Source organism: Sparus aurata, chromosome 23 (assembly GCF_900880675.1).
Source record: "Sparus aurata chromosome 23, fSpaAur1.1, whole genome shotgun sequence".
In the NCBI taxonomy this organism is placed as follows: Eukaryota; Metazoa; Chordata; class Actinopteri; order Spariformes; family Sparidae; genus Sparus; species Sparus aurata.
The window spans coordinates 23,955,595-23,978,803 of NC_044209.1; the positions used below are offsets into that span (position 1 = coordinate 23,955,595).

The 23,209-nt window shown below is 39.3% G+C and overlaps 2 protein-coding genes across 3 annotated transcripts in view; one reads left to right on the plus strand and one right to left on the minus strand.

Annotated features, from left to right (window-relative positions):
• The window catches only part of mrtfbb (myocardin related transcription factor Bb), a 69,933-nt gene that overhangs the window by 10,867 nt on the left and 35,857 nt on the right, over window positions 1-23,209 (plus strand). The window lies entirely within an intron of this gene.
• shisa9b (shisa family member 9b) lies at window positions 5,042-22,618 on the minus strand. Its single transcript, XM_030407224.1, has 4 exons — window positions 21,686-22,618; window positions 18,470-18,576; window positions 11,634-11,774; window positions 5,042-8,624 (listed from the first exon to the last, which is right to left on the minus strand). The coding sequence occupies exons 1-4, from the start codon at window positions 22,192-22,194 to the stop codon at window positions 8,242-8,244; spliced, it is 1,140 nt and encodes a 379-aa protein (XP_030263084.1). The 5' UTR covers window positions 22,195-22,618; the 3' UTR covers window positions 5,042-8,241.

Here is a 23,209-nt window from a genome sequence, read left to right on the forward strand (position 1 = left end):
GGGGAGTATTTCTTCATTGAAAGAAGATGAAAGAATGGCACAAAAGGCTTTTCTTGATGGAAAAGATGTTTTAGCTCTTCTCTCAACTGGTAAGTGTTTAATTTACCAACTGGCTCTGCTGGTGCTGCTCTACTATGTCACAAGGTTTGTTGGTTAAATTTAGCCTGGGATGGTGGTAATAGAAAGATGGCTCTTCCAATCACTTGCTAAGTACTTTTTGAAAATGTCTGCCCTTTTCCAAACAATTTCTCAGGGCGACTCTCCAGATGGGTTTTGGCACGTCAGGTTACAGAACATTCTAACCAGCCTGGAAGCAATTTAACTCTATTTCAAAAATACAAAATACAGTTACCCTTGTGTCAAAGGTCCAAACTTACCAGTTTTCCATACTGCCAGAAGTCGAGCTAATAATAATAGCTCTTTGTACCCTTTTCTAATTGTGAGTGACCTGAACAAAATTGGCTTTGTTGCGCTGACAGTCGGCTCACCTTTTCTCCTCGGTCTTCACCCATGTAATTTTGTTTTAAAATGTCTTCTTGCACTATGCTTCTTTAGCTCAGTGATTGACATCTGGCTAGTTAATTTTAATGATAATTTAATTATGTGTTAAAGCCAGCTTTCATGCAGTACATTCCTTTTTTTGGAGTCTCCTTTTTATAAAATGTCTTTGCACCAGTTGATGTCTGATGTGACTTTTTGACTAAACTTTGCCTCTAGAAGGCTTTTGAGAGGCTGGTAAAGCAAAGGTGAGAGGCCACTTATGGAATGGATGTGAAAGAAAGAAATGAGATAAGGCAGTGCAGCCAGTCTGGATGGACAAAGAGACCAGGAAATTATTAGCCATGTCTCTGAACCGAATGACTGTCATCATTCAGTGAACAGAAAGAAGAGGCCGGAAAATGAGGGAGGAATTAAATTAATACATTATACAGTATAATGGTCTTTTTAAGTTTGCAGAGTGCTGAACAGAAAGAAGCAGAAAGACACAAGTAAAATAAATCATACTAACTGCAATAAAAACAAGCCACTGATGTCCTTATCATTTTTTAAGTCACTGAGAGTAATTTGGTATCCACTTTAATTTTCTTGTGACCCAGAAGGTTTCCAAACAGGGATTTGAAAATCACTGCGCTCCATTATAGAAAATTTGATTTTACATTTCATGAGCTCTCCATCACTCAACCTTTCCATGACATTTCTTGATTGACTGTGGTGAAACTCTGAAGAGCTCCGCTCTCCACAGTATTTGTCACCAGTGTCTGACTCATCTGAATTATTTTTCCGTTTCAAGCTTCATCTGTTGAGTATCCGTCAGTGATGCTCCCCATGCACCAGTTTATTGAATCATTTCACATTTAGATTTAATCGCATCAGCTATGTTTGCAAAATTTCTATGTGCACTTGCCAGTAGCCTCTGAGGAGACTCGTTTTACACTGTTAGCAATCAGATATATTGACTGTTAAATTGAAAAGTTAATCATGTCTAATGTATCATTGTGGAACCCAAATACCCACAATAGGAAAGAGGTTTGGTAAGATGGAAAAACAGGCACTCATGTTCCACCTTGCAAAATATCTGCCTCTTCTAGCTGTTTGATAAAGACTTGTGTCATGCAATCTACTGGACCAATTCCAGAGCCTTCGGAATTATTGACACACCAAATTATTTAAACACACGGCCAGCATTCTCCTGTAAGCAGTGTCACTACTGAAGGCTTAAAGAAATTATCTTTATTATTTCCTTAATAGCAAAAAAAAGAGCAAAACTGTTGATATGGAAGGCACTGGAGTTACTGATAGATGCATAATGTGCTTTAGAGTGTCACATAATTTGTTTAGACTCAAAAACAAAACAAGCACCAAATGCACAACCTCAAAAGAGACATCCCTTCTTTCTACGGGGTTCTCTCTTGACCTCGGTCAGAGGGGCATGGATATGAGCCTGTCATAAATGGAGCAGGCAATAGTGACTCCTCATTCATACAAACTGCAAACTTGATAAAAGGGAGAGTTTTGAGGTGATGACACCAGGAAGATAATCAGAGTATGACTGACTTGGAACCCAGGAAAAACAGTCCCTATCCCAAAATAACATGACCTTTCTTCCTGCCTCGAGCAGGAAGAAAGACTTCCCAGTGTCTTTGTCGGCTGTAGAGGCATCTCTCTGAGGAGCTCCACATTCCTAATCTCTGTGTGCCTCCTTTCAGAAACTCTCAGATTTTGCTCCAAGCTGCTTCGCTTGCTTTTGTAGCGGCCCAGTGATCTGGGCTATGTTACTCTGCACTGGCCTGGAGAACGGATTAATATGGAGCATTGACAGCCTTTTCTGGCCGTCTCGGTATCTATTTATGTGAATGGAATTGTTCACTTATTAACAATCTAGCTTGACTACAGTACTGTGGAAATTATGCCTACTGATGTCTTCTTTCAGAAATCACCACAGCTCCTCGTTTTATTCTTTTTTTCTTTCATTACAAAGGATACACCAGCATAAGAGCGTTTGTAGATTAGAGTGTTTGTTCATTACATTGCTAGTCACAAGTGGGAGAGTGCCTGAAAAGCACCAATCTGACAAACACAGACATTAGTCCTCCACTTCCATTTCTTTGTCTTAATCTCTCTCTGACTGTCAGAAACCACCAGAGAAAGGGGAGAAATGACACCAATTGCTGAAATAACTGAATCATGAAGCTTCAGCAACTGAGATAAAGAGTGAATTAAAATGCAACATATCCTAAAGTGTCTTGGCAGGTACATCTAACTGAAGGACATAAAGACTGTAAGACAGCGGTTGCTTCTAGGACACAATTTTCCAGTAAGATCCTGAAATGTCTCTCGTTATCTCTGATGATAACTCAAATTTAGTAGAAAAGTTATTACTTTTAATAAGCAGCCGCTAAAGAGGAATCAGGAACCGCAGCCTGTCACAGTCTAGTTTACAAAGAAATGCGGACAGCGCCTTGTCATTTGAAGCTTCTTGCTGGGCTCCAACTGCAATGTTATTGGAGCGATGGCAAATACTGGGATTAGTCTTTCTTTGTCGTGTGAATGAATAAAAGAAAAATATGATGCAGGAAGTGAATCCACTGAAATCATTTGATAAGGTGTTTAAAAACTCAGACTGTGCATATTATGACATGTTTGTTACACTGCTAAAATTACATCCTTGTTAGCAGCTGTGGTAGGAGAGATGACTTGTCATACACAATCCTTATTACATGCTTTAATTGCATTCTTACAATTAAGTCTTGTACGCTCATAAATCCACCCTGAGCCTCTGGGCGGGTGTGTCTCAAACCGGCAGAGTCAGCACTTCCATTAGCCTGTTGTAGGTGAGATTGATAGTAAGGGTGGAAATAACTGGATGTGATGTTTTTGGATGAGGGTTGCAACATCAGTGTAGATAGTGTGTTTGGGTTTGTTTATGTGTGTGTGCTGTAGATAAGCCATTTGTGTGATCATTGCAGAGAAAAGGAGAATAATTCTAGGACGGCAGACTAAAGTACTCTGTGTGTCTGAAAGGTCTTTGTGGCACAAATAAGCTGACCAACTCTACAAGTTAATGTTGAAGTATATGTTGAGGATATACAATATGTAGATGGCTGTTCAACTTAGTAAAGCCATGAGCTGCACAATATGTGCACACTTGATCCAGAACAGATAAAGCAGAGTGTTTATCTTTCATCTGCACACCATGATGGAGATAAACCATGATTGTCACGGGAAGGGAGCAAAAGCCACCGTCTGCAGCTCTGTCACCGTCCATTTATCCCCTCAATGATTTTATATCCACAACTATAGTGTGGAGCTGAAGAAGTACCCCCGGGGCTAATGAAATATTTCTTATGTAAAGTTGTACTTTCGGTGTAAATATCCATGTGGAAGCTTTTATGTCAGTGCATGTAGTGTCGATGAGAGGCTGTTTACTCCCCACTCATTTATCCAGTGCGTTTGTTTTTCCCCCCGTTGGATCAGGTGTTCTGTTTCATGTTTAATAAATCATGTAACTTTTTAATGTCATTGCTGTTGGATCAAGATTTTTCACACATCGGGACATTGCTGTGCCCCCTCTGTCTGACTGAATTAGGTTATTGTGCTGATTTAATTTCCAGAGGGAACCACTCTGGTGGTAGGAAACATCATTTGCTAATTAACAAGAATGTCTCCTGGCGTTTTAAAGAAAATGACAGTGCTCCCAGAGGCTTGTTGAAACGGAAGTTCTGATAGAAAGCGCGACTGTAAACAGGCGTAATCTGCAGACACAAGTAAAAAATTGATTGAATTCTCCAACAAGTTTAAAAGTAGCAAAGTGATCTCAATGTGCGCTCAGTCAACTTCTGTATCATTTCCTGTGCATTAAGTATTCCAGTGTTCAGAAACATATTCCATGTGAAGGCTGCACCACCAAGCACATAAACAAAGCAAATTGTTTGGTTCTGATAGCAAATACCCCTCTCCTCCTTTCATTTTTTGCTTTGTTCTGCTCCTTTCATTATTGTGCCGTTCTACTGCTGTTGAATAAGAGGCAAACCTCCCTCTCTCCCTGGAGTTCGACTGTCTCCACGAGGCATTAGCACTGGACTGAATTGATCCTTTTATTTATAAAGGCCAGGAGAGTGACAGCCACTTGAAGAAATGCCTCTCAGTGGGTACATCTGTAGTAAGGCTACAATGAGGAAATCAATGTGCACAGCTCCCAGTGCTCAGACTGAATAAGCATAAATTGTAAGGTTCTAGCTGTTATTGTCCAGCTGTTTTTTTATTGACAGCGAGCCTTGGACTATGCCATGTCCTTTTATTTCATTTTATTCTATTCTAAATGAGTTCATGATTGTTACACTACATTTTCAGGGCCAAGATTATTTCTTTAAATGTGCAGTTCAACACAAACATGTAGATGTTGCTGCATATAGCTGCAAAGAACTGTGAGAAAAGACCACTTAGAAATGGTTTCGTAGTAATAGAAAGCATACAAGTCAAGTCATAGCTATCAAGGACAAATAAAGAAAGGGCTTTAAGAAAGTCTGGAGAAGACACAGAGTTATTAAAAATATTTTTTAATTTGGACAGTATAATGACACGTCACTTTTCACAGCTGGAGCACACGTCAACAGAAAGTCCCATAAACTGTAGTATATTATACCGAAGAGGTCTTTTGGCTCCACTCAAGTGCTCCTCCATGTTAATATGATACCATCTGGTGCGGTGTTGGTGGAACAGCTCATAGAACCCCCAAGAATAAGAATTTATAAAAGGAAGAAAAAAACAAAAGGGTTTTATTAAGCACCAAAAATGCTACAGACAGCTGTAGAATTTGTTTTGTTTTTGTGATTATTTGTATTATTTTTTTCTTTTTTGCTGCTGGCACACTAGACCCAACCATCCGCCAAATGTTTGTTTTTTTTCTTTTTAATCCAAAAGAAAGAGGTAAGTCAGTTGAACAAAAGAATAAAGAGCTGTTGTGCTTTACTGAAACCATTTAACCTACAAATAACAGGTAAACAAAGTCCACTAACATTGTGCTACAGTTGCTCATTGTCAATGAATATTTCCTTTGTACAAGGTAGGCTACACTCAGATGGTATATCTAATACATGAAAGTAAGTTGACGTGTTTGGCGTGTACTACCTTACAGAAACCTTGTATCGCTGTAAAAGGCAGCCATAGAGGTTTTCCACATTTAGAAAATGTTTCATGAACCATGGCCTTCTCTGGACTGCACTGAAACAATCTGAAAATGCCATGACAAAACTGAATCACCGCTTCAACTGTAATTTCATATCATTCAAAACAACAAAAGAGGCATTTTAGAGATTCAAAGTTTTTGCAAGACACTGACAATGTGTTTTTTTTTCATATTTTACTACACAATGTATGGAAAACACTTTAATTCTCCGTCATTTTCCAGAATAACTGGACGATGTGAACTGTCAGATACAGAGGTGGTGAATATATATTTAACAGGGCATCTTGAACCAAAGTGATGCATCACAACATTCATGAGCAGTTAGGTAATCAGATGCATACTCTGATAATGAGCTAATAGTGTTACAATGAAATGATAGCTGTAAGTAGTAACCTGACCGGTGATCATAGGGGTTTTTTTCTTCAAATTTTAACCCAATAACATTGCTGCTGTGATGTCACAAAGCAAACTGATATCATACATATTATGTTATTATGACAGTATTACGGTAGATCTTTATGTGTAAATATATACTGTAGCTTAATAACAGTGATTTCAGTATCTTTGAGGAATAAAAACAAACAGTATGCATTCACAAAACAAACACATTTAGTGGTAGCCACTATACAATATTGTTTATGTCAATAAAGATCCGATCTAAATTAACAGGCGAATTAGCTGAGTTCGAACAGAGTTAATAACACATTTCATATAACGGTGAAACACTGAAACAGTCGGTTAATTACGTGCACTGGATATAGAGATTTTCGGGAAATTGTGCATACAATTTGGTTGGAAGTCTGTGAGAATAAAAATGGCTACGATTTAGACTTGATAATACACAAATACACCTTTTTATACTAGCAGTTAACACTTCCCACTCGTGTGAGTGCTGCCTTGTCCTCAGCTGCTTGAAATAGTCAGCGGCATGAGTAAGACCCCGATCACACAGAGACTGCCTACAGGTGTGGTCGCTGTAAAAACCCTGTTTAGACAAAACGGCGTTGGTGTCGGGCTGCGTGTACATCCGGCCATCGTGCGCTACGTAATTAATGGAATACATGGAGCGACCCCGCCCCTGGAATGGGATAAACTGAGATTAGAAGTAATGACCAATATTAAAACTAATACTTTTTTATAGTTAACTAAAATACCACAAGAGCAGGTAAATATCAACAAGTTCCAAGTGTCAGTCAAACAAAAATGTTTTTTACGTCTTTAGCTGACCCATTTATATGAATATTGACCAAGAAAAAAAACCCAAACTTTACTTAATATTTTTACATTCATCCTGACAAAAAGTTATTTAACCATTAACTCCCAAACTGGACACATGAACTGCTACTGTACCACTGGTTTCAGACTGTCCGGACCAGATACATTCAATAAAAATTAGTCTTAAGGATTCATTTGTAATAAAAGCTGAGAGTTTCAACCATGAATCAAACTCTGAGCCACCATCTTCACTTTTATTGGGGGTATGATGGACGACTATACCGATGAATATTCTAACACTGGGCTTCGTCTACAGTATATTCTAGGATAATCACACACATGCTGGTACTGATGAGAGGCACTATTACACCAATACAACACTGGTTCAATACTCTGCAGCTACTTCTCCTAGTGATCATGGAGATATATGTATCTGAAGGATGTCTGTCGGCAGTGACATTGTTTGGATGCATTTCTGAAGGTTTTTAGAGACATCTACCATTTTGAAAAGTGACACCACGTTCACAAAATTTAAGTGGATTTTTTTAATGGATTTTAAGTCATTTATGTCAACAGCAACACTTTCACAGACTGAGTCCTCTATAGTTTAGAGACACTGAATAATAAACAAATGAATCTCCAAAATGGATGTAGCTACAGCATTTTGGAAACAAACCTGAAAAACATACGGTTTGACAACAATTATGTCTCCAAGTCTATTTCTTCAATAAAAACAGTTCTAACTTAAGTCCGCAATAGCCATTGTCTTTGATGTTGTGTCTGACCAACTGTTTCTGCTCACATTTTCAAATTAACAGATAAACAAAATGCTTATAAAGTCATTTTCTCAAATGTGTCATCCCTGGACACTGCACACATCTATCTAGCAGTGTAACGGTGCCAAACATTTTTCAGACAGTTTCTATAAATTGGCCAGTAAAGGATTTTATCAATACCAAATAAACCACAGGCTACTCAACCTTGATTAGATAAATAAGGAAGGCTTTCTCATTAAGACAGTGTTGAAAGGACTTATATAATATACTTTCATTTTAAGGTCTGCTGATATCTCCATAAATAATGATGACAGTTCTGTATGTGTCACGTGTCTCATCACTGTTAATATACTTTTATGTTTTGTTGTAACTGTTGGATTATATTAATATCAACATATCCATCACTGTGCCCTCCTGAGGCATGGCATCCTATATGCCGCCCATTGCATGCACGCCTACACATAGTAGAGTCCATGCTGATTTCTTACAACACCACCCCGCAGTCAGCAGCTACTGTCTCTCTTAAATGCAGACTCTTTTTAAGTCTGATGTTTTGTCAGTCCCTCATACGGTCACTTCTGTCTTGCTGTTGGTGACAAAGTATGGTTGTGGAGGAAGGTAGCGAGTGGTGTGCAGCTCCTTCTCTATGATACACAGTTTCTTTGTGCCATAGCTGTGTCTGAGTCCCAGCGTGTCCTTGCTGTCCCAGGGTCGTAGCCCTCCTGGGCTGACAGCAGTGTTGGAGCCGTAGGACAGCGACTGGGAGCTGCGGCTCTTGGGGCTTTTGTACTTGTGTCCGTTCTGCTTTGCAGACAGCTGTCTGGGCGGGCTATAAGGATTACTCGGCTCTGGCTCCATATCCACAGATTCCATTGGAAGGCTGCCCTTGGTTGTCATCTCGATCAGTTGCCGCCGGTTGCCGTAGAAGCTGTCATTAGCTTTCTCTGCTAATAAATGCAGATAAACAACATGATAGTTCTTGTCATTTTTTCTTTCATTAGCCATGGCATTGTGTCCTTAGTACAGAACTAGACAGGCAGCCAAAAATAGGCTTGAAGTAAAATGTAGTTGTCAAAGCACCCCCCCCCCCCCCAAAAAAAAGAGAAAAACAGAGTCAAGTAGTTCAATTTCACATCATCAGGCACAAATTTACTGTGTGTAATACTAACATTTATTAACCCATACAAATACTGTCAATGTCTCTGAAGTCACGCAGGAAATGAAGGTGTTGTCCACATTATCTTTTCATAATTTCCTTGATTGCCTAATAAAACCTTAATAAAAATAAATCCTGTTAATTTTCTTGATATAGATGATGGATAATCTTGTTATTGCATCTTTCAAAGAAGAAACTCTGTGTTTGAATGCCTTGTCACTGATTGATGTTTTAGTCAAGCTGGAATTAAAAAGATGAAGTGGAAGTTCTTTATTAGCCTGGTTGTGTCTGCAGGCTTCATTCATTCCTAACTGTCTACATCAACAAGTTAGGGCTGCCCGCACACACACACACTCACACACACACATACATAATGTCAGCCGTCAACTAACATCACAATTCATTACAACACTGGGAACTCATTAAGGCCTATATGTTTCCCAGTACACCATTGCACAGAATATTCTCTCTTTTGGCATTTGTCTTGTTTTAGTCATCTGCACTAATTTGCTTAGAACTACTGTACCACTGTGGTGTGATCTTATGTCTCAAATCAGGTGCAGACCATGTATGAAAACAGTATTCCCTTGTGCACTAATTGAGCCTGAGCACACCCAGCCCCGATTTAGCCTTTGGGATTATCTGCTCACATTTCAGACTTTTTTAATGAAACGTCTCCAAGATAACCTTTAATGTGGTCTCGTGATCTGCTGTGGGCCGTGTCTGTGCTCCAGATCACACTGCATGATGCAGAGAAGAGATGTGATGATGAGCAGTATATTCTTTACAGCAGCTACTCCAGTAAAAACCCACATCAGTGCGGGCAGATCAACATGTATATTAGGACCACAGGGGCTCACATGGCTCACTGTGTACAGTAGAGTTGCATCTCATCACTACGCCCCAACTCATTCGAGTTTTGATTGCTCCTGATTGTCTCCTGTCCCCAGTCTCATTAGCTAAAATTTGCTCTATTTTTATTTTCTCTAATGATCAGTTTGTTTGAAGAAACCTTGCTGCATTAGCAGTGGAGGAGCTTCAGCTGTGTCATGTGATTGGATCAACTACACACATGCTGACAGCTGTCACCCCCTCGATGGCCAGGTCTAATTGATTCAGGTAGAATCTAGAAAAAGACATTTCACACTGATAAAGAGGCAATTAATACGAACCCACAAACAGCTTTACTGCACACTTTGATTCTGATATTATGTCTCTCTCTATATAAAACTACTAATGGTTTTATTTTGACATGAAGTGTCCCTGACTGTATTTGCTCTACTGTAACATAAACTGTCAACATGTTGGCTGTTATGTATATTAAATATCTGCTCATTTCAGGGAATCATTCTCACAAAACACGCACTATTTCCATAATAAACATAAAAGGAATGACTTTTGGATCCGTTTAGTGTCGTTTTATGATTTGCAGAAATGCAAATTAATACTTTGATGCTCCAAAGAAAATGTTCTGATGAAAAATCCTTTGGCATCATCTTGCTGAGTTGTACTATTTTGGTGTGCGCTGTTATTTCTTTTTTCAGATGCTGTTTGTCCAGGCACTGGCTGCAGACATTCCAAAATTAGCACATGAGAAAAACCACAAACTTGCTTCTATATTTAATCTTGCAGTTTTCTTCTCTGTTGGCATTGATGGACTATAGATTAACTGACAAGGATTTCTGTGAGCCCGAGATTTGATGTAGAGTCAGACCAGCAAGGTTTCTATTGAAAGAAAAAGGCAGTTTTGAAGTAGATATCGAACAGCATGTGCTGTATAAACCGGCCTTTTGCTGTATATAAAGTAAATAAGACATGAAGGACTGAAAACCTGCCCGAGCCACATTGTATTAAGTCATTTTAATGCTAAATTAAAGATAGTGATTTGGGAGTAAGGCTCTCTAATAAGTGCAGCAAGCAGAAAATTGTAATATCCTGTTTTTTGTCTGTTGAGACCAGCAACAGAAAATAAGCCCATTTTAAAATTACTGGTATACTATAAAACATTTAATGAATCATTTCAGATACATTTTCTGCCTCATTGCTCTTATTATTTAGATACCCAGATTACAGATTCTGGGTGTCTAAAGGGTGTCATTTGTAAAATATGGACAGAATTCAAAGGTAGTTTCAAAAGCATGGGGGGCAGCGCATCACCAGAGTAATTAACTCCTGGCTTAGTTAGCCGTGCAGCCAGCTGCCCTAGAGTTTGTCTGCACAGGGACCTCGGAATCAGAGGGGGGGAGTCGCCCCTGGCAACGGGGCCACCATGAGTTAACGAAGCAATCAAGCTCGTTGTAGTTTGTTTGAAGGCAGAGACTTGATACAGAAAGTGTATGGTTATATTTTTCAAAATAAAGTATTTACTTGACATTTTTTTATTTTGTTTTGTTCATTTATTATGCTAACAGCTAGCATATATCTGCCAGCTGAAAGTACGGGGGCTATCAGACTATCACCTCTTGCTGGTATAAAGCGGTATTATGAGACAGGACGGGCCCAGGCTATCTGGCTAGACACCTCTGCAACATAGCACATAGACGTCCTTGACATAACATCAACACTGTTGTTTCTTCACACTGATAATGTTTCATGTTTCATTCATTTTTTTTGAATGTTTTAAGCAACAATTCTGGTTGTATCTTATAAATTGCTCCTCTAAACCTTGACACTCTTAAACTGATGAAGGGAAACCCTGATTAATTATTGTAGTTCAATTTATAGAGGGTATAATGTGCTACCTAATCAAATAAAATGCTGTATGCTTTATCATCATTGTGGCTCCTTGCAAACAACTTACCCACGGCCTTTAGCGTGGCATACTGGTTCAGATCCTTGACAGGCGTCGGTTGTTCATAGGGGCTAGTGATGGGTCCCACAGCCGGGTATGGCTGTACTATCAGAGTAGATGTTTTAGCCAGGTTGTTCATCTGGTTGTTGTCTGAAGGAGGGAAAACACAACTCGTTAATGCATGAATTCAGATGCTGTTTGCACAGACACATGTCCTGTAATCACTGGGGTAACATGTTCAAAATGTATTACTTGTTTATTTCATTTAAACTGGCTTTGTTTCCATGGTTACTTGATGTCACATTCCCAGGGTATACATGAGCTTGACGGATGGACGGATGTAAATATAGTAAAATTGTTTCTCTACCGTGGTGGCGTCACTTTCCTTTAAGTAGGCTTTTCTGGGGACCCAGCTGGAGAGTCATGACTGCCCTTTGTGAAACTGTACTAATCCTACAGTAGACATCTGGTAAATTAAAGGGTGCACAGCAAATAGACTGGCCCCCTGCCTACTGGCATGACAGAACAAACAGATGTTCAGAGTGTCTTCTCCTCGGTTAGACTGGAGGAGATAAGGCAGCATTTGGAAGACTGCTGCATGTGCTCTGTGCTATATAAATATCTGAGTAGAGATATCGACATGTTTACGGACTAACACTTAATGCGGACAGTTTCCATCATTCATTTATCACTTACTACTCTTAAGCCTTTAAGCACAAAATCAGAATGACAGTCATTTTTAAAAGTCACGAGGTTGTGAATCAGCACTCATTCTGTCATTTGACACATACAGGTTTCCTTTTAAAGGTAACATGACTCAGTATTAATCCACTGTGAGTCTAGCACCAAATAAAATGTCTGTCTCATCATCACTGCCACTGCTCATGGTTAAAGTTTACAAACTTTAAAAATGTGTCCACTAGTCCTTGGTCTAGAATATGTCTGATAAAAACAGATCATTAATACAGAAAATAGGTTAATTAGGCTCTTATTCCCCACCGGTCAGCAAGAAACTTTATTACTGTGCTAATTAATTTGGAAAGTCTCAAATTATCAATGCTGTCTCATGAAGTGATGCAGAGGACAACTTTGACCGCACCACGTCTCAACAAGGGGGTGGTGTAATAAGTATAAACAGATTTCGAGGTCATTTAAGGTAGCAAAAGAGCGAAAGTTTCACTGCGTTCTCCTTATGATAGCGATTTCAACATCCTGTATAATCCGGTTTTATATAAAGCCTTATTAAAAACTGTAGTCGTTAAAGACAGTATTTCTGCAGCTAACTTATTAAACTCAGGGACGGAGTCTTCATAAAACCTCATTAAATCTTTTACATTTCAGTAATGTGCAGATAACTATCTATATATGATGTTTTTTTTTAAATGTCAAGACAGCCCCATGCTGCTTTACCTAGAAAAATAACCACATTCACCAAAAATGTAACAGGAGATCTCGGCATCAGATCTATCTGTGTTACCTTGCCAGGATCCTTTTTGGGCTTGTTGACCTGTTTCAGTTTCATACAATTCTTTGTAAGTGGGCCATGCACGCGGGCTCTCATTCAGTGTGATCTTGTTTAAGATAAAATTCAGATTAGCTCGTCTGTCTCCATAGAATACATTGAATTCACTTCACTTATGATCATTTCACTGGGATAATATATGATATGAATGCTTTTTTTTTCAGAAATCCTCAGCATATGAGTCTGTGAAAAACAGTCCAATCAAAGATATTAATCAAAATATGTCCCATGCAGTCGTCTGTCGGAGAAACTCATTCAACCATGAAAAACTCTACATGCTGATTAGTTGGAGAGTCCACTCAGGAGCACAGTTGTGCTTATCTGATGGTTGAGTGTCATGAAACTTATGTCTTTATTTTGTTTTGATTGAAAGATCCCTATTTTGTCTCCAAATATTGTTGAAAACATTATTTTTGTGCCTGTCAACATCTCTCAGGTATATCAGATTTCCTCTATGTATAGTCTAAGACAAGGAATTTCAGTGTTAACATCTGATGCTACTTTGCTTATTCCAGGATGCCAAACTCAATTTAAACTGAGATGCTGATGTATGCACTTGTTTATCTCCCTCTTTAACGTCTATCTGACGTTATGTTGACTGACTGTCGTTTGTGCTTGTGCTGTTGTCACAGTCACCACTTTTATGTCAGCTGCTGGAAGAAAGTAGGCCACTTCTGGAGACTTGTAAGGTTAAAGACTCCATGGTTGTTGAGGGAAATAAGCAAGTTAACACTCCAGACACAGACACCTCCCTGGAACTCATAAAAGATTTAAGAGAGTATTTTGGGAGCAGTATGCCCCGATATAAATGGTACAAGGAGAAGGGCGCTCTTATTTACAGGCAGCCTACTTTCATGATAGGGATGAACATTTTCTATTGTCTCTGAGTCAATATCCTTTTCCGTTTCTGTTATACTCCTCAACTGTCAAACACTATATTTATATTGTATGTGCAATTTGTCATTATCAGTTATTGTAACGTAATTTGTGCACCAGCTTTTATGTGTTTATGTCGTCAAAAGTCAAGATTATAAAACATATTGCAAAGTGTGAAATATTCATTCCTAATATATATTTTAGGGTCATTAAAAGGCATTCAGAGGAGGTTTATATTACACTGATGAGAGAAAGGAAACACATACGTATGTTTGTTTATTTATACAGTCAACTACCCTAAACATAACTCTGACTGTGCAAATTTCATGACCAGTGGCAGATATTTATCATCCAAAAGGGCTTTAAATATATTGTTTGTATTGATTCCATTAACTTGGCACAATTCACAGTATTCAGAACCATTTTTGAGTTGCAGGTCTAAAGTATTGAATACTGTATTACCCCTGTATTGCACATGTATGTTGAGATAATGCACTACATCACAGTAATCACAGTACTCTGTCCTGGAGCAATCACTTGCATATAGAGATGCAAAGTCTCTCCCTGGTCCATGGATCACCACTGGACCTTATAACACGAGACAAATACTTTTTCCAATCGAGAGAGAGTTTGTCTTAAAGCAGCTGAGGTATAAGACTATACTTAGAAGGTATAGGAAGACTACACATTCAACACTAACTGAAACCCATGACTGAAGTGTTGTAGAGCTGGCATGCATACTAACTAGCTCACAGAACTTTCCTTTCATATGTTTTCATACTTTGTGGTTTTGATGATTTTTTGCCAAACTATTGCTGTTGGTCATGATACAGCGAAAGCTTCAGGAAGTGGCTGTCAGGATGATGTAAAAAGCTATTTCTACACACTATTCAAATAAATTCAAGTCAGTATTAATATTTCCACATTCATTCCAGGTGGTCATGATTTTCTAAATCGCCCCATATTTGAGAGAGCAATAATACAAATTAAGTGAGGGGAGAGATGAATGGCAAGAAGTTTGCTCACCTTGTGAAATCTTCAAAAACTATATAAATATCTGTGTTGTCATTTTTTCTGTATGGTGAAAATTCCAGGTAACAATCTGTACATAATCACTTTCTCATTTCACAAACTATGAAGTGAAACAAAAGTGACTCATGTGACTCATTCCAAAGTTTTTGTACACTCTCTGCTTTGTCAGTTTATAATTATGTCATTAATGTCGGGTGGCTCCGGTATAGAGTTCACAGTACAGCATGTGGCAGGTGGAAAAGAGAACCACGGGCAGACTCTACATTTCTTAGCTGCTGTCAGGGGTAATGCTGCTGAAATATATTTCTATCTGGCAGTGAGGAAATAGACTGTCATGCACCAGTGGAGTGTTGGCAGTGAGTGGAGACTTTGTTCTCTCTGGCTGACTGCCTGGAGTAAAAAGAGGCCACACTTCACAATTGCCCCATGTGCGCACATGGCCGGCAGGACATGAACATGATAGTACTGGTAGCCAAAGAAACCCAGCTCACAAAATCTGTATTACTGATGTCTTGAGGAGAATGAGAGCTCATAGCCCAGTCTGACAGATTTTTGTTATCTTTGACAGGCAACAGATGAGCAAAAGGGGCCTCCCTCTGGAGCATTTCACTGCTTTGCACCACTGTCCATAATATATAGTGACTGTTGTAGCTGGGGCATAGTCACACCTGCCACACAGCTGGAGAAGACAAGTACAAGACGGCTCCATGTGGCAAAAAATATCACCTCATCTAGTGTAACCTTGATGGCTGTCAAGACAACAATAATCATCCCTCAGCTTTTGCCAGCTCTGTTATAAAGAATGCCTCCAATACAGCCATGTAAGATACAGCAGCCAGCTAGCTGTTCCCTGGAAATACAAACAGAGCAGCATTGTTTTTTTCAGTTTAGTAATAAATGAATTAAATAGCTTGAATAAAACATTACGATTTTATTTATACTGCAAAAGTGCTTCTCTAAGGTGTTCTGTGCAACTACAACTGGGAGATATCCATCATACAAAGTAAACTTCTGGCTGGTAGCTTCTTATTTTGACACCTCAGAATCTACACCATGTGAATAAGGTGAATACTGTTACAATGCATTGCCAATGTGCAAAGCTTAGTAAACTAGACATTTCTTGTGCGTAAACAAGTGTAAATAAAAAGCAACGATTGCCTTTACACTGCCACAGAAAAGAAGCATTCTGCCATCTGTTGTCATTTTCCAGATTATTACAGCCTTAAAATAAAACTGAATATATCAATATGAATATATAATGATTATGGGTATAACATCATTTTCTGACTCAAAGAAGGAAGCAGGAGGGGTGAGACGACTGCACATTTGTCAAAGTCAGTTTTCACTTTTTAACCTTTAAATAGGTGCAGTGACAGAACAAGGATGTCATATTACCACACATCATTGATAACTTTCTTTAATATACTCCACGGACTGGCAGGAAAATGATTTTAAATCAGGACACAAGTTCCATAATGCAAGTGTGCTAACCACAACATGTTAACACAGACAATGTTTTTTTTTTTGTTGCTATATTATTCTAACAAACTAAAGTATTGAACTACAGGCAGAATAACAGTAAAAAACTATTTCCTCAGTGCAATTAGCAATACTGTGCATGACAGTAGTATATGCTATACTATAGTGGGTGATTAAAAAAAGTATATGAAAGAAAGCAGACCGTATCTCTTTCTGAAGATCAGTTCTGTCAACATGTCGGCTGCTTTATAATGAGCAGATAATTATTCTTTGAGGAGGTAAGGTAGGAAAGTCTCTGATTTTAGAATGATGAATTATTATCGTGTCAGTGCTGACACCTTACCTCAGCTTTACAGAGCAAGAAAAAAAAATCTATGCTTAAACATAAAAGACAGCGTTCTTAAAATAGAACGCCTTTTGATTTTGAAGTTTGTTTTGCTTGAAGTTGAATCGTATATCTCTTCAGTAATATTGATCGTAAATGTGATGGGAGGGTGGAGAAAAGTTTGACAGAAGCCAGGTGAAATAAAGTTCAGCTTTTGACATATAGAAACAAGGCATGACACATGAAATCACATGAAATTGGCTTCTTCGTGTGAAAACCACATTATCACACATTTTCACTTGCAGTTGGCTTTTTTTTTATGTACTTAAAAAACTTTTGACATGTGAAAATAAAATAACGTCATATGGACTGTGAATTTTGAGGGATATGAGAATAACATTAATACACAATTTGCTTTTTTCCCCCCATGTGGAAAAGAGTTTCCAATTTTTGTCCATACTGCATCTAAAGTCTGGCTGTGAAGAAAAAACAGATATTTATTCCAACATCAGATTAGACCAGGTGTTTTCACTAATTAGCAAACCGTCCAAACTAATCAGGGAAATCACTTGTAGTACGCTTCAGTTTAATGATAAAACGTAAAACTCCATAGAACATGATTACAGCTGATATTTATTTGCATCTGCCTCAGTTGAACCATCGTGAGAAGTATCCACAACTTTGATTCCAATCAAAGTGGGAAATTATTGGTAGATATTTATGTTCAAACTGACAGACTTAATTATTTTTCTCAAAAAAAAAAAACTTTGGGGGAATAAGGGCGTCAATACTTCACTTCATGCCATGTATTCAATTTGATTTGCTTAGTTCTGTAATACTTTTTAACTGAAGCACTGAATTGTAACCTAGTTTAGGTAATCATTTATTGATACCCTGATTTCTATCCTTTACGATACAGGATGTGAAGTTCTTTCACTATAAACTGCTTGACATTGGACCAATCAGGAGAGTTTATCTTCATTCAAACTAAAAATAATTTAGCATTTACTTTTCACAGAGTCAGGTATTCAGCCGGAACGGGTATTTATAAATGAAAAGCACAACCATAAAAATGCTGCTTGAATGTGTCTGTGAAACCTTTTTTTCAATATGAGATGCCATTTGTCATTATTATCCAGCTTGCAGAGGGAGGGAGCGCGGCAGAGAGAGCTTTATTGACTGGAGCTGTCAAGGCAGTAAGCAGGTTAGCACTAATAAGAACGCTTTTTTATCCGTGTGGGCGTGTGTAGGTGTTGCTGTTGAAGAACCACAGAATAAGAGTGAGTTGTAAGATGTGAGGCAATTGCATACAATAAGTCTTGGATCAGAAACAGAGCTCTAGGTTGTCAGTGGTAATTAGTGTTCATGTTAAGTGATTGCCAGGGACATGACTAATTGCTTCACCAGCCCGCAGGATTGTGGATGAACCATTTTATTTTTATTTTTTTTTACTTTCCACTACTTCCTGTTTCGCAGCTAATTCTGGTTGTGGTGGCACATTTCTGGTGCATAGACATTTGGAAACCAGCGCATGGACAGACTGCTCTCTCATGTGAATGTGTGTAGGTGTGTGTCTTGGTGCTGTGTGCTGCTTGAGGTCACAGTACTTACGGAGACTGTTGACTGTGATTCTGGTCTGTATGTTCTCATAGTGCTGGCCAAGTCCGATGTCGTCCGTATGTTCTGAGGCAGGATGGCGGATAACATGCGCAAGAGCTCTGTGAACATGAAGAACAAAGTGAGAGTACATCTTTTATTGAATAACAAGTACAAAACAGTACCAACAGGTTCCCCCTTGGAACAAGGTGAAACATTTGACCTTTAAAGGGGTGATTTAGAATAACTGGTTAGAACTGAAGCATCAGCCTGAGAAATCCCGACTCAAACGCCAAAAACACTGGATCCTACATTTCCCACAATGCAGCTCACTTGTGTTTTTCTTTATGGGGACTCCTTAGATACATGGTATTTCATCCGGGGGCGGCACTTTACATCCTGCGTTGTGCAGAATGTTGTGTTCCTTATACGCTTTCTCATCGGGTGGCGTTTGGACGTCTCGTCAAATTTTGTTTGTACAAACTCTCAAACCTAAACCCCGAGATTAAACCCACAGGAGACCTCACGCCTTATTGTAATTTCATAGTCTTCATCTGAAACTTTTAAAAACTCTGGGAGGAGACAGTGATTATGGTGATGATATTCTAACTTCTAATATATTAACATTGTGTGATTCCATTCTGGGTGAAGCCACAGTAATTGGGGATTTCATTTATCTGATAACTTACCAAACATCGTCAAAAAGGGATTCTATTCTTGCATTTGAACACGCTGATGAAGGCCGGGCTGGACAAAAACGTTTTTGTACTGCCAGAAGAGGATTAAGTCAATCAATCAAAAGACTCTCTCTTCATTATATGAAGGCAAACTTCTCCTATAACCACCTGAACGATCTAACAAGGGCTGATTATCACTTTGCATCTACATAGGTGTGAAGCCAAATACAGAAAATATGGGAAGCAACAAGCAATCAGAGCACTCCTGAGATGGTCACAATGCTCACTGAAGAGTGGCTATTTTTAAGAATGTAACTAGGAACACCAATGGTGGTTTGACAGCTGAACAGGGAATGGCCTTCAGATGGGTTACGCCACTGTCGTCTAGCTCAAACAGATACAACATAGATACAAAGCTGGATCTCGATGTTGAGTATCTGCTCTTTGCTTTGTTGATTGTAGGATTCAGGGTGGTTTTCAACGCTAATCTGTTTGGTTCAGTTAAAACAGACCCTGGTGCGTTTTTAAAACTGCTGTGCTTGAATGCCACTGGTGTACTTTGTCTGTTTGATTCCATTAAAACGTGTCTGACAGTAAATCCCACAGTGATGAGCCCCAAAATCTTCATTTGCAAGACACTTTTTTCTGTCCTGTCCTGTTATTTGTCATGAGTAACCATTTTTTTTAATGTCTGCAGCCTTGCCTACCAATAATGCTAATACTAATAATGATAAGTTACTTCTTCTGTAGCTCTGAAACCAAAGCACATATACAGCAGAAGCATTAGAGTGCTGCATTAAGTGCAGTGAAGGTTTCCCCGCCTGAGTCATGATGATGTCTCCCCAAAACTGTCAAATCAACGAGTTACCTGTGCATCTGTGTAACAAAACATTTACTCTTCTCGTTTCGTTTGTAAAAAGTCACTGTGAAGAGAAACTCGACCAGAACTTAAATGCAACGCTGTGTGATTATTTTACCTTGTTCCCGACCAGCTGAACTACAGGTGTGGAGACGCACTCAAAGTCTGTCTTAGACATGCTGTATTTTAGGTCACTGTCTAGAGAACAGTACTGCCTGACAGGAGGACAGGTAGTTTGATGACGGCACAGTCTAATACGCCTGTAGCTATATTCACCTGAGAGTGTGCCAGCCGACTAAGTGATCAGTTGCACTGCAGACGGGCGAGAGTTTTAACCACTGGAGGTCAGCAAAAACAAGACTTTCTACTGGTGTTCCATTTTTCAAGTCACAGTTTTCTCCAGTGACTTTCTCAAATTGCTGACGCTAAACTGTGACCTGGTACAACATTGAAAAATGTGAGATAAGTTGTTTAATACATGTTTTTTACGGCGATATTTTCTGTAGCCTTGTTCTGCACTGTCCAGGCATCTAATTAACTTCTCATTGACTTCAAACTACCACTGTCAATAATGAAACACTCTGCTCGTACTCAGAATCCATATCATCTTTATCTTATTATGTCGCTGTGTCTACTTTCACAGAAATATCTTACAGTCTACAAAGACCATTGACCTGGATATTGAGTGGAACCGTTATTCTTGAAACTTGAGACATTAATTCAAACAGTTTTCTTATTCTTTTGTGCATTTTGATCTATTTGTTTTAAAGGATGGAAAGTAGCCTGGACAGCTATGCTACAAGCTAAAGTCTCCTTATTGCAGACATTGGTCCGCCCGGACACTTGAGAATAGGCTGCACGACAGTGTGTGTGTGTGTGTGTGTGTGTGTGTGTGTGTGTGTACTAATTACTAAGTGTGTGATGCTCATATCTGCAATCGGCCATTTTGGCCGCAGTAATTTTATGCATATTGTAGTTATACATCCTGTAGATAATTAACAATTTGATAATTCCATGTGGAGAAAGAATGTGTCTGGTGCTACGCTACAGCTGACCTTGTGCTTGGTTTCATTTGTACCATGGTGAGATGAATAGACACATTCTCTCCAAGCCCGGACTAGAATTGGAACCTTTTTTTTTGTTTTGTTTTACTTCCTATTCAGACAGCAAATCATTTAAATTAAAGCTGGAACTCATATGCAACACATGTCACAGTATCACTGGCACCAGCCAGCAGTCATTGGTTTCAAATTGAATTCACAGTGAAAGGAACGATACAATGAACTTAAAGAAAAAATCTCCCGTCTGTGACACTGACAAAAATGTGCAATTGACTCATGTTATGCAGCTGAGAATAAACACGCTGAGCGTCTTCCAACTTGTTGAAATGATGTTGAACTGGCCTCATTTTTCCACATATCATCATCTCGGCTGACTAAAATGTACTTTGAGTGCAGGTGGACTTCTCTTTAACAGTGTGACACCGTTTTATACAAAACAACCTGTTGATTTGTGATTTTGTTGTGATGAAATTAATTTGTTTTTTGTTCCACAGAGCTGGTACATGACAGGGCTCAGTAACGCATCATGTTTTGACAGGTCAAATCAGAGAGATGATGAGATAAATAACTCACAATAACACAAATACAATAGTTGACAGATAAAATAAACATTTGGTAACGTCCTTACTCTTACCTTGACATGTTTTCTCTGTGAGGACGGTGCGACTTTTCCAAACCAAGCTTGGTGAAAATTCCTATCAGTGCCATTATGGCCACGACCCCGCATATGACATACACAATGAGGTTGGTTTTATCCTTCGTGGTGTCCAGCGCCACGTCCTTCTTCGGCTGGGGTTTTCCTGTCTTCATCCACGGCGGGGTATCGTAGTTCTTGCAGGTAGTCTGGTCCAGCCGGGAGCTTTTAAACGCGCAGCAGAACCTGAAGCCACAGGTGCCGCAGCAGTACAGGTAGCTGCCCGTTCTGCACACGAACGGCGGATCCCACTGACCCATCACGTCGTAGTAGCCAAGGCACTTGTCCTCCATGTGTGGGCTCTCCGTCACTTCGTTCTCCCCTTCCTTTGAGTCGTTGAACCCGGTCACTACAAGGAAGTCGTCGACGGTCTGACCCGGCTCTCCCTCCGCGTCGCACACCATAACTTTCACCAGAAAGTAGCCGAGCAGCAGCTCAGTGCCCCGCATCGTTGCTCACTTTTTATCCCGCTCTTGACGCCCTGACACGCTCTCACAAGCCCGGACGCATCTTTGGGAGAGACGAGACACAGCCATGCGTAAATGTAGAAAGGCTGATTCCAACTTCCATGCGTAAAAACACTGTGCGCGCTTGTACTTTTATTCCCTTAAACAAACGGTTACTGCGCAAAGGCAGTTGAGGCTCTCCTCCAAAGGGCACCAACCGCAGTTACTAGTTGGAGAGGGGTCGCATCACTTAGGTGGTGCACCTGTGCTGGCTGTGCTGGAGGATGTCAGCCACCTCTGAGGATGTTCCACTCCATAGAGCTGAACGGAGAGAGGGAGGGAAAGACAACGCAAAGGAGAAGAGACTCGATGAGTGAGTGAATCGGGGGAGAGAGAGGCAGAGAGAGACAGAGCTGTGTGCAATAGCTCTAATTACAACCCTCACTGCCATTTATTATGGTGATGAGTCTTGAAATCGTCTTTAAAGGTACAATCCGTGATTTAAATCACCCCAACACCTAAATTCGGATCATATGATTGGAACGTGTTGTCACCCCCAGATTGATTGACAGGCTCCTCTGAATATTTAATGTATTAAATGTATTTTCTCATTATGACTGGATGATTTTTAACTAAAACTCATCTGGTGTGAATTATTCAGTCATCTTTAAATTGTTATTCTATATTTTTGGATATTTTGGGTCACAATTTCACTTTGTGCGGCACAATTTGGTAACGAGGTGAACACGTTTTGTGTTTTCATGTTTGCTTTGGCTCGAAGAAAGTGCTGTTGATGTCAGTCCATCTCAACTTCCTTCTTTGGATCAGGGATACATATCTCAAATATTCATTGTTTCAAGCTGGCCAACATTTGTGATGATTCTTTTGGCTCTTTCTGACCTTCCGTGTTGCGCCAACTTAAATTTTTGACTAACACTTTTACTAATGATGAAGTTGTCTCAAACACTAATGTGTCAGAAATTACGAGGGGTAATAATTTAAACATATTGAAACAGCA

Bases quoted from the DNA above. Each gene is read 5' to 3' on its own strand.
- shisa9b (XM_030407224.1), bottom strand. From the start codon at position 22,194: ATGCGGGGCACTGAGCTGCTGCTCGGCTACTTTCTGGTGAAAGTTATG. The intron at 18,577-21,685 runs GTAAGAGTAAGG...TCATGTTCACAG, and splicing joins CACAGAGAAAACATGTCAAG to AGCTCTTGCGCATGTTATCC. The intron at 11,775-18,469 runs GTAAGTACTGTG...TCCCTCCTTCAG, and splicing joins AATCACAGTCAACAGTCTCC to ACAACAACCAGATGAACAAC.